The following is an 11,646-nucleotide window of genomic DNA, read 5'->3' on the forward strand; positions in this document are numbered from 1 at the left end:
GGGGATTTTGGGGGGGGGGCAGGACCCCCCCCAGGTACCTTTTGTGGGGGGGGGGCAGAGAAATTTGGGGGGGGGGGGGGGTTGGAGATTTGGGGGGGGCGCGATTGGGGATTTTGGGGGGGATTTGGGGAATTTGGAGAATTGGGGGGGCGTGGAGATTTTGGGGGAGTTTTGGGAATTTGGGGGGGTCGAGGGATTTGGGGGGGGGCTGAGAAATTTGGGGGGGTTGGGGATTTTGGGGGGTGGGGGCAGGACCCCCCCAGGGGCATTTTGGGGGGGGGGTGAGAAATTTGGGGAGGGGGGGTTGGGGATTTTGGGGAATTGGGGGGGGGATTTGGGGGGATTTGGAGAAATGGGGGGCGTGGAGATTTTGGGGGAGTTTTGGGAATTTGGGGGGGTCGAGGGATTTGGGGGGGCTGAGAAATTTGGGGGGGGGCGAGGGATTTGGGGGGGCTGAGAAATTTGGGGGGGTGGGGGTTGGAGATTTGGGGGGGATTGGGGATTTTGGGGGAATTTGGGGAATTTGGGGGGGATTTTGGGGGGTTGAGAAATTTGGGGGGCTTGGGGATTTTGGAGGGGGGGCAGGACCCCCCCCAGTACTTTTTGGGGGGGGGAGCTGAGAAATTTGGGGAGGGGGGTTGGAGATTTGGGGGGGGGGGGATTGGGGATTTTGGGGGGATTTTGGGGGAATTTGGAGAACTGGGGGGGGCGTGGAGATTTGGGGGGGTTGAGGGATTTGGGGGGGGCTGAGAAATTGGGGGGGGGGTCTTAGATGATGGGGAGCGCTGGGAGATTGGGGGGGTCTTAGATTATGGGGGGCTTGGAAATTTGGGGGAGCTGGGAAATTTGGGGGGGGGGGGGTCGGAGGCTCGGGGGTGCGTCAGAAACGGAAAAAAAAAATAAAATTTTTTGGGGGGGGGGTGGGAAATTGGGGGTGGGGGGGGTCTGAAAATTTTTTGGGGGGGGGGGGGTCCCGGAAAGCAGGCGGAGGCGGGGGGCTCTGCCCATGGTTTAATGCACAGACACTCAAAGCACACGGCGCCACAACAACACGACGGGGGGGGGGGGGGGGGGGGGGGGGCACAGATTTTTTTTGGGGGGGGGGGGGGGGGGGCAGCTGCCCCCCCCCCCCACCCCCTTCCACCCCCCCCCCCCCCCCCCCCTTTGCACCAGGAACAACAGAAACCCACCACATGGAGCAGCTCAATTTCGGGGGGGCATCCCCACACCCCCCCCATATTAAAATAAATACCCCACCACCACCACCACCACGGGGGGGGCGCAGCAGGGGTGCCCCCCCCAATTTCACATCATGCAACGCCCCCCATTCCCCCCCCCCTTCCCATTCCCCCCCCCCCCGGGGGCTCCTTTATGGCTTTCGGCAGGGTTTTTTTTTTTTTTTTTTTTGGGGGGGGGGGGGGGGCCGGGCCTGGTGGGGGGGGGGGGGGGGGAGGGGGGTCAGCCGCTGCCCCCCCCCCCGGGACCCCCCCCTCCCCGGGACCCCCCTAGGTGAGGGTGATGTAGGCTGACGCCTTCTCCTTCAGCTGCCGCAGGCAGAGGTGACAGCTCCAGCTGCCTGCGGGGACACGGTTTTTTTGGGGGGGGGGGGGAATTAAACAGGGACCCCCCCCCAACCTTTGGGGACCCCCCCCCCAAAGAAAAAAACCCCGCTCACCTTCGGGGGCTCTGCCATGGGGGGGCTCAGGCAGTACATGTGGTACCCCCGGTCGCAGTCGTCGCAGAAGAGCAGCTGGTCCTGGGGGGGGGGGCGGGGAGGGGTTTTTTTTAAGGGGGGGGTCTGGTTTTTTGGGGGGGGGGTTGGGGTTTTTTTGGGGGCGGGGGGTCTGATTTTTTATTTTTTGGGGCAGGGGGTCTGGGTTTTTTTGGGGGGGGGGGGGTCTGGGGTTTTTTGGGGGGGGGTCTGGGGTTTTTTGGGGGGGTCTGGGGGGCTTTTTTGGGGGGGGGAGGGGGTCTGTTTTTTTTTTGGGGGGGGGTCTGGGTTTTTTTTGGGGGGGGGTTCTGAGTTTTTTTGGGGGGGTCTGGGGTTTTTTTTGGGGCGGGGGGTCTGGGTTTTTTTTGGGGGGGTCTGTTTTTTTTTTGGGGGGGGGTCTGGATTTTTTTGGGGGGGGGGTCTGGGCTTTTTGGGGGGGGTCTGGGTTTTTTTTGGGGGGGGGTCTGGGGTTTTTTTTGGGGGGGGTCTGGGTTTTGTTTTGGGGGAGGGGGGTCTGGGATTTTTTTGGGGGAGGGGGTCTGGGTCTTTTTTGGGGAGGGGGGTCTGGGTTTTTTTTTTTTTGGGGGGGGGGCGGTTTTTTTGCGGCAGGGGGTCTGGTTTTTTTTTGGGGGGCGGGGGGTCTGGGTTTTGTTTTGGGGGCGGGGGGTCTGGGTTTTTTTTGGGGGGGTCTGGGTTTTTTTTTTGGGGCGGGGGGGTCTGGGTTTTTTTTTGGGGGGGCTCTGAAGGTTTTTTTTGGGGGGGTCTGGGGTTTTTTTGGGGGGGTCTGGGATTTTTTTGGGGGGGCGGTTGGGTTTTTTTGGGGGGGTCTGGAGTTTTTTTGGGGGGGTCTGGTTTTTTTTTGGGGGGGAGGGGGTCTGGGGTTTTTTGGGGGGGGGGTCTGGGTTTTTTTGGGGGGGTGGGGTTCTGGGTTTTTTTGGGGGGGGTGGGTCTGGGGCTTTTTTTTGGGGGCAGGGGGTCTGTTTTTTTTTGGGGGGGTCTGGAGTTTCTTTGGGGGGGGGTCTGTTTTTTTTGGGGGGGGGGAGGGGGTCTGGGGTTTTTTGGGGGGAGGGGGTCTGGGGTTTTTTTTGGGGGGGGGGTCTGGGTGGTTTTTTTTTGGGGGGGGGGTCTGGGGTGTTTTTTTTTTGGGGGGGGGGGGGGGTTACCCACGTCGTTCTCGGAGGTGCCGCAGAGGCTGCAGGACTTGCACTCGATGCACTGCCACCGGTAGGTGCGCACGGCCGCCGTCATGTTCACCGTGAACTGCAGGCACGAGGGGTGGCCTGGGGGGGGGGGGGCGGGGGGGGGGGGGTCAGCGGTCACGTATGAGTGTGCAAAAGCCCGCGGGAGCGTGCGAGAGCGCATAGGAGCACGCACGAGCGTATGTGAGTGTGCACAAGCCCACGAGAGCGTGCACGAGCATATAGGAGCGTGCACGATCTTATGTGAGTGTGCACGATCATATGTGAGTGTGCACGAGACCATAGGAGCGTGCAAGAGCATATACGAGCGTGCACAAGCCCCCAGGAGCACGTGTGATCATATGTGAGTGTGCACAAGCCCACGAGAGCATGCACAATCATATGTGACTGTGCACACTCATATGTGAGCGTGCACGAGACCACAGGAGCGTGCAAGAGCATATACGAGCATGCACAAGCCCCCAGAAGCACATGTGAGCATATGTGAGTGTGCATGAGACCACAGGAGCATGCACGATCGTATGTGAGTGTGCACAAGCCCACAGGAGTGTGCAAGAGCACATGTGAGTGTGCACAAGCCCACAAGAGTGTGCACAATCATATGTGAGCGTGCACGAGACCAAAGGAGCGTGCAAGAGCATATACGAGTGTGCACAAGCCCCCAGGAGCACGTGTGATCATATGTGAGTGTGCACAAGCCCACAGGAGCATGCACGATCACATGTGAGTGTGCACAAGCCCACAGGAGTGTGCAAGAGCGCTTGTGAGCGTGCACAAGCCCCCAGGAGCGTGCACCATCATATGTGAGTGTGCACGACCGTACGTGAGCGTGCACAAGCCCCGTGCAAGCACTGCAGGATATGTAGGTGTGCACAAGCACGCCTGGAAAGGCACACTCAGACGTGTGCACGCGCTCAGGAGCGTGCGCACGCGTGCACACTCACACTAACCACGGAGAAAGCTGCAGAACCGCGCGTGCGCGTGCAAGCGCCGCGGGACATGCACGGAAAAGCCCGCGCGGGCGCGCGCAAGCACGGCGGCGCCCGAGGGCACGCGCGTGAGCAAGGCGCGCGTGCAAGGAGTGTGCACGGGGGGGTAATTGTGTGCAAGGAGGGGTTGGAAGGAGGGGATGGGAGGAGGGGATGCGAGGAGGGGATGCGAGGAGGGGAGGGGTGTGAGCAAGGGGTGTGGAAGAGGCGGGTGTGCAAAAGCGAGTGTGCAAGAGGTGAGTGTGCAAGAGGCGGGCGTGCAAGAGGCCTCACCGGAGCGTCCGCAGTCGGCGCAGGAGATGAGGTCCTCGGGGCAGCCGGTTTTCTTGGCGCCGCCTAGACAGAAATCACAATACCCGGTCGGTATCACCGAGCCGTCCGGCGCTTTCCGGGCTGGAAGGCAGCAGAGAGAGGCCGGGGTCAGCGCTTTTTTTTGGGGGGGGGCACCGAGACACCCCCACCCCCCCCCGAAAAAAATTAACCCCCCCCATGCAGCGCCCTCCCCCCCCCAGCAGCAAGTGGGGACCCCCCGTGCAAATCCTGCTGCTAGCGAGCTTGCTGTTTAACGGGCGTCCTATTTAATGAGCCCCCCCCCTTTTATAATTAGCCCCCCTTCCTAATGAGCCCCCCCTTTTATAATTAGCCCCCCTTTCCTAATGAGCCCCCCCTTTTATAATTAGCCCCCCCTTTTATAATTAGCCCCCCCACCTTGATAAGGAGCCCCCTCTTTTATAATGAGCCCCCCCTTTCTAATAAGCCTCCTATTTAATGAGCCCCCCATCTAATGAGCCCCCCTTTTTATAATGACCCCCCCCTTTATAATTAGCCCCCCACCTTGCTAAGGAGCCCCCCTCTTTTATAATGAGCCCCCCTTCCTAATGAGCCCCCCCTTTCTAATGAACCTCCTATTTAATGAGCCCCCCCATTTAATGATCCCCCCATTTAATGAGGCCCCCCCTTTTCTAATGACCTCCCCCTTTTCTAATGACCTCCCCCTTTTCTAATGAGCCCCCCCTTGCTAATTAGCCCCCCCTTGCTAAGGAGTCCCCCCTTTCTAATGAGCCTCCTATTTAATGAGCCCCCCTTTCCTATTTAATGAGCCCCCCTTCCTAATGAGCCCCCCTCGCTAATGAGCCCCCCCTCGCTAATGAGCCCCCCTTTTCTAACGACACCCCCAATAAATCCCTCCTGCTAACAAGCCCCCCCAGTGCTAATAACTCCTAATTATTAATGACCCCTAATTATTAATGACCCCTAATTATTAATGCCCCCCTATTGCTAATTAGCCCCCCTTGTTCAACAGCCCCCCAATCGCTAATGACCCCCCATCGCTAACGAGCCCCCCCTCGCTGTGACCCCCCTAGCTAACGCCCCCTTATTAACGAGCCCCCACCCCCGTTACTAATTACCCCCCCACACTAATGACCCCCCAACCCTAATGAGCCCCCCACCTCTTTATTAACACCCCCCCCCCCAAAAAAAAAAAAAAAAACGGGGGGGGTACCTGTGTGCCGGCGCTGGTTTTCGGGGACCCAATTCAATTCTTTGTAAAACTCTGGGGGGGGGGGGGGAAGAAAAAAAATAAAATTAAGCCCCCCCCCCTCGTTGTCCCCCCCCCCACTGCCTGGGTGGGGGTGGGGAGCCCCCCCCCCCCCCCCTCGGCGCACCCATCTCTTTGTGTGCCTCTCGCACAGGTTGCCATGGAAACCGGCTGGTGATGGGGAGATGGGGGGGGGGGCTGGGAACGAGCCCCCCCCCCCGTTCCCCCCCGAAATTGAGCCCCTCCTCCTTAAAATCGAGCCCCCCCCCAAAACTGGCTGGTGATGGGGAGATTGGGGGATGGGGGGGGGGCTGGGTGTTGAGCCCCCACCTTAAAATTGAGCCCCCCACCTAAAATTGAGCCCCCTCCTTAAAATTGAGCCCCTCCCCTTAAAAATGACCCCCCCCCCCCAGGAATGGGGGAGGGAACCCCTGGGCTGGGTCAGGGCCCCCCCCAGGACCCCCTGGGCTGGGTCAGGACCCCCAGGCCCCCCACGATGGGGCCAGGACCCCCTGGGCTGGGTCAGGGCCCCCCAGGACCCCCACGATGGGGCCAGGACCCCCTGGGCTGGGTCAGGGCCCCCAGGAATGGGACGGGGACCCCCAGGCCCCCCCAGACCCCTAGAACGGGTTCAGTGCCCCCCAAGAACCCCCCAAGATGAGGCCAGGACCCCTGGGCTGGGTCAGGACCCCCCAGAACCCCCTGGGCTGGCTCAGGACCCCCCAGGCCCCCCACGATGGGGCCAGGACCCCCTGGGCTGGGTCAGGGCCCCCAGGAATGGGACGGGGACCCCCAGGCCCCCCCGGACCCCTAGAACGGGTTCAGTGCCCCCCAAGAACCCCCCAAGATGGGGCCAGGACCCCCTGGGCTGGCTCAGGACCCCCCAAGAACCCCCAGGACAGGGTCAGGGCCCCCCAAGGACAGGGCCTGGACTCCCTGGGCTGACTCAGGACCCCCCAGGAGGGGGTCAGGACCCCCAGGACTGACTCAGGACCCCCCAGGACCCCCTGGGCTCGGTCAGGGCCCCCCAGGACCCCCAGAAATGGGGCAGGGACCCCCGGGCTGGGTCAGGACCCCCCCGGATGGGATCAGGACCCCCAGGACAGGGTCAGGACCCCTGGGCTGGGTCAGGGCCCCCCAGGACACCCAGAAATGGGACAGGGACCCCCCTGGGCTGGCTCAGGACCCCCCAGGACCCCCCAGGATGGGGCCAGGACCCCCTGGGCTGGGTCAGGCCCCCCCAGGACCCCCAGGACAGGGTCAGGGCCCCCCAAGACAGGGCCCGGACCCCCCGGGCTGGCTCAGGACCCCCCAGGACCCTCTGGGCTGGGTCAGGGCCCCCCAGGACCCCCAGGACAGGGTCAGGACCCCCTGGGCTGGGTCAGGGCCCCCCAGGACCCCCAGAAATGGGGCAGGGACCCCCGGGCTGGGTCAGGACCCCCCAGGATGGGATCAGGACCCCCAGGACAGGGCCTGGACACCCCGAGCTGACTCAGGACCCCCCCCCCCCAAGACCCCCAGGATGGGGGTGCCCCCCCCCCCGGGGCGCTCACGCTTGTGGTTGTTCTTGCGGTGGAAGGGCAGGGGGGCCGCTCGGCGCCGTCCTCCCCCTCCTCCTCGGCCAGGTGGGTGTGGGTGTAGTGGTAGCTCAGCCCCGGGCGGTTCTTGTAGCGCTTCCCGCAGACTGGGGGTGGGGTTTGCACAAAAATATGAGGGGGGTCCTCAGGGGTGCCCCCCCACCTCCCTGACCCCCCCCCCCCCGCCGTCCCACTCACTGTCACACACGTAAGGCTTGTCCCGGTCCTCCAGCGTGGCCGCATCCTGCCGCTTGCGCATGGCCCCGATGCCGTAAGCCTGGGGGGGCAATAAGGGATGAGACCCCCCCATGGGGTCCCCTTGTCCCTCTGGGGCCTCCCCTTGTCCCTATGGGGCCTCCCCTTGTCCCTACAGGGTCCCCCCCATCCCTATGGGCCCCCGGCCTTGTCTCTATGGGGTCCCCCTGCACCTGTAGGGCCTACCCCGTTCCTATGGGGTCCCCTTGTCTCTATGGGGTCCTCTTGGCCCTATAAGGCCCCCCTTGTCCCTTTAGTGTCTCCCCTTGTCCCTATGGGCCCCCCCTTGTCCCTGTAGGGCCCCCCTTGTCCCTATGGGCCCCACCCCTTGTCCCTATGGGGTCCCTTTGTCCCTATGGGGTCCCTTTGTCCCTATAGGGCTCCCCCTTGACCCTATGGACCCCCCCCCGTCCCCTTGGGGCCCCCCTTGTCCCTATGGGGTCCCTTTGTCCCTATGGGGCCCCCCTTGTCCCCATGGGGTCCCCCCCTGCACCTGTAGGGCCCCTCCCATCCCTATGGGGTCCCCTTGTTCCTATAGGGCCCCGCCTTGTCCCCTTGCCCCCCCTCCCCATCCCTATGGGCCCCCCCTTGTCCCTATAGGGTCCCCCCTTGTCCCTATGCCCCCCCTTTTCCCTCTGGGGTCCCCCTTGTCCCTGTAGGGCCCCCCATTGTCCCTATAGGGTCCCCCCTCCTTTGTCCCTATGGGGTCCCCCCCATGCCCCCCCGTCCCCATGCCCACCCCCATCCCCATAGGTGTCCCCCCCATCCCCATTCCCCCCTTGTCCCTACGGGGTCCTCCCCCCATCCCCACGGCCTCCCCCCGTCCCCGTGGGGTCCCCCTTGTCCCCAGGGGTCCCCTTGTCCCTATGGGGTCGTCCCCCCCCCCCCCCCCAGCCCCCACCTTGCCCTTGGCCTTGTTCTTCCGCCGGGGGGTGTCGTCCTCCAGCTCGTCCCCCTCCAGCTCGTGGGGGAAGTCCCCGGCCGGCGGCTTCTGCAAGGAGCCGGGTCACGGACGGACGGACGGACACGGGGACGGACACACGGACACGGGGACGGACACACGGACACGGGGACGGACAGACAGATGGGACGGATGGACGCGCGGACGGGCGGGCATCCAGACCGGAGAGAAGGACGGGCAGAAGACGGACAGACGGACGAGAGGACGGCCATGGGAGCCCGGACGGACGGACGGACGGACAGATGGACCCAGGGACGGACGGACACGTGGATGGACAGACGTCCAGACCGGAGAAAAGGACGGGGCGGACAGACGGACGGACGGACAAAGGGGACGGCCGGGGTAGCCCGGCTGGATGGACGGACGGACGGATGGGCAGACGGACGGAGGGTCGTATGGATGGATGGACGGACAGACGGACGGGGTTAGGCCGAGCGGGTGGGCAGGCAAAGGGATGGACGGGACAGACGGACGGAAGGACGGACGACTGGGGAAGCGGGCAGGGGGACGGATGGATGGACGGACAGACGGACGGATGGTCATATGGATGGGCGGACAGACAGACGGACAGATGGACAGGGTTAGGCCAAGAGGATGGGCAGGCAGAGGGACAGATGGGACAGACGGACGGACGGCTGGGGAAGCGGGCAGGGGGTACGGGCGGATGGACGGACAGAGGGACAGACAGATGGACAGACGGACGAACGGTCGTATGGACGGACAGACGGACGGACGGGTGGGCGGGGTTAGGCCAAGCGGATGGGCAGGCAGAGGGACGGACGGGATGGACGGACGGAAGGACGGCTGGGGAAGCGGGCAGGGGGATGGACGGACAGACGGACGGACGGACAGACGGACGGACCTGGCAGTCGAGCGCCGCCTCCTCCTCCTTGAGCTCCGTCTTCTTGTCGCCGGGCTCGGCGCAGAGCAGCGCCTCCAGCACCGGCCCCTCGGGGAGCCCCCTCCTTCTTCAGGGGCGCCTCGCAGTCTGGGGGGGACACGGGGAGGGGTGAACGGGATGGGAAAGGGGGAAGGGACCCCCAACCCCCAGGACCCCCTCCTCAAGACCCCGAACTCACAGGGTCGCAGCCGCGGGTCCTCCAGGATGTTGAGCCGCCGCTTCTTGCGCCAGCAGCGCGCGGGGTAGGTGTAGATCTGCCCCGGGGCCAGGCCTGGGGAGCCCCGCGCTCGCCACGGCCCCCACTGGGCCCAGACCCCCCCCCCCCGAGACCCGGACCCCCACCCTGATATTGCCCTGGACCCCCACTGCCCACCCACACTGAGCCCCAGGCGATGGGAGGCAACTGGGGGGCCTTGAGCCCGTCCAAGAGCCTTGACCCCAAACCCAAAGTCTTGACCCCAAGCCCAAAGTCTTGACCCCAAGCCCGAAGTCTTGATGCTAAACCCAAAGTCTTGACCCCCAAACCCAAAGTCTTGACCCCAAACCCAAAGTCTTGACCCCTAAACCCAAAGTCTTGACCCTAAACCCAAAGTCTTGACCCTAATCCCAAAGTCGTGACCCCAAACCCAAAGTCTTGACCCTAAACCCAGTCTTGACCCCCAAACCCAAAGTCTTGACCCCCCTAAACCCAAAGTCTTGACCCTAAATCCAATACCCTGCCCCCAAACCTGGCCCCCGACCCCAAACCCGGACCTTGCCCCTAAACCCGGACCCTGCCCCCAGCCCCGACACCAGCCCCAACCCCAAAGCCAGCCCCGCAACCCTGGACCCAGCCTCATGGAGCATCCCCCGGGGTGCTTGGGGTCTCGGTGGGGTGGCCGTGGGGTGCCGGGGGACATGGTGGGGTACTTAGGGACATGGTGGGGTGCCTGGGGATGTGTTGGGACACCCATGGTGGTAGCCATGGGGTGTCTGGGGACACCATGGGATGCCAGGGGACATGGTGGGGTGCTTGGGGACATGTTGGGACACCTGTGGGGGTAGCCATGGGGTGCCTGGGGACATGGCGGGGTGCCTGGGGACACCGTGGGGTGCTTGGGGACATGTTGGGACACCCATGGTGAGCCTGGGGACACCGTGGGCCACCCATGGTGGTGGTCATGGGGTGCCTGAGGATAGGGCAAGGTGCCTGGGGACGTGTTGGGACACCCGGGGACATGTTGGGACATCCATGGTGGTGGCCATAGGGTGCCTGGGGACACCGTGGGGTGCCCATGGTGGTGGCCATGGGGTGCCTGGGGACATGGTGGGGTGCCTGGGGACACCATGGGGTGCCCATGGTGGTGGCCATGGGGTGCCTGGGGACACCACGGGGTGCCTGGGGACATGGCGGGGTGCCTGGGGACACGTCAGGGTGCCCACGGTGGTGGCCATGGGGTGCCTGGGGACACGGTGAGGTGCCTGGGGACATGGTGGGGTGCCTGGGGACACCATAGGGCGCCCATGGTGGTGGCCATGGGGTGCCTGGGGACACCATGCGGTGCCTGGGGACATGGTGGGGTGCCTGGGGACACCATAGGGTGCCCATGGTGGTGGCCATGGGGTGCCTGGGGACACCATGCGGTGCCTGGGGACATGGTGGGGTGCCTGGGGACACCATAGGGTGCCCATGGTGGTGGCAACGGGGTGCCTGGGGACACGGTGGGGTGCCTGGGGACACCGTGGGGTGCCTGGGGACACCATAAGGTGCCCATGGTGGTGGCCATGGGGTGCCTGGGGACACCATGGGGTGCTTGGGGACGCGGTGGGGTGCCCACAGCGGTGGCCACGGCGTGCTCGCGGTCACCGTGGGCCACCCATGGGCGCACGGGACCACAGCGGGACACCCGGGACGGGATTCCCCCGGCTGGCTGGGGGTCCCTAGAGGTGACCCGGGGGGGGTGGGGAGGTGACAGGGACCATCCCGGGGGGGGGGGGGGGGCTCACCGGGCCCCCGGTGGGTCTTCTCCATCCAGATGTAGCAGTTGTTCTGCGCCACGCCGGTCTGCGAGTCGAGGAAGGGCAGGCGCATGCTGCGCTCGGCGCACAGCCGGGCATTGTAGCTGCGGCAGTGCTCGATGGCCTCGCGGTAAAATTCCTCCCCAGGCTGCCGGCGGCCGGGTGTCAGGGCCGGGGGTGTGGGGTGGGTGGGGACCCCCACCCCCACCCACCCCACCCCAAATCCCAGCCCGAACAGAGCAGGAGCCACCGGACCCCCCCACACACCCCGTAGCGGGGTTGGAGGAGGGCACCAGGGTGTGCGCCCCGAATGGGTGTTGGCCCAAAAGTTGTGCCCCAAAAGCCCCCAGACCCCCCCCCCCCCATGTCCCCATAATGGGAGGTGGTCCCCATTGTCACTGTCCCCAACCTTGCAACCCCAAAAGCCCCCAGACCCCCACATCCCCTTCCCAAGTCCCCATAGTGGGGATGGGGAGGTGGTCCCCATGGTCCTGTCCCCAACCTCACACCCCAAA

General features: G+C 64.5%; 1 protein-coding gene across 1 annotated transcript; it reads right to left on the reverse strand.

Moving 5' to 3' along the window:
• Window positions 1-1,490: 1,490 nt before the first annotated feature.
• Window positions 1,491-11,325, reverse strand: DPF1 (double PHD fingers 1). Its single transcript, XM_066984716.1, is given in 13 exon segments — window positions 1,491-1,578; window positions 1,677-1,756; window positions 2,879-2,991; window positions 4,173-4,292; window positions 5,404-5,454; window positions 6,993-7,028; window positions 7,031-7,123; window positions 7,215-7,293; window positions 8,173-8,262; window positions 9,095-9,194; window positions 9,196-9,220; window positions 9,312-9,404; window positions 11,120-11,325. Coding segments are annotated over 13 exon segments (1,038 nt in total). The 5' UTR covers window positions 11,205-11,325; the 3' UTR covers window positions 1,491-1,505.
• Window positions 11,326-11,646: the final 321 nt, after the last annotated feature.

Source organism: Anser cygnoides, chromosome 29 (assembly GCF_040182565.1).
Source record: "Anser cygnoides isolate HZ-2024a breed goose chromosome 29, Taihu_goose_T2T_genome, whole genome shotgun sequence".
NCBI lineage: Eukaryota > Metazoa > Chordata > Aves > Anseriformes > Anatidae > Anser > Anser cygnoides.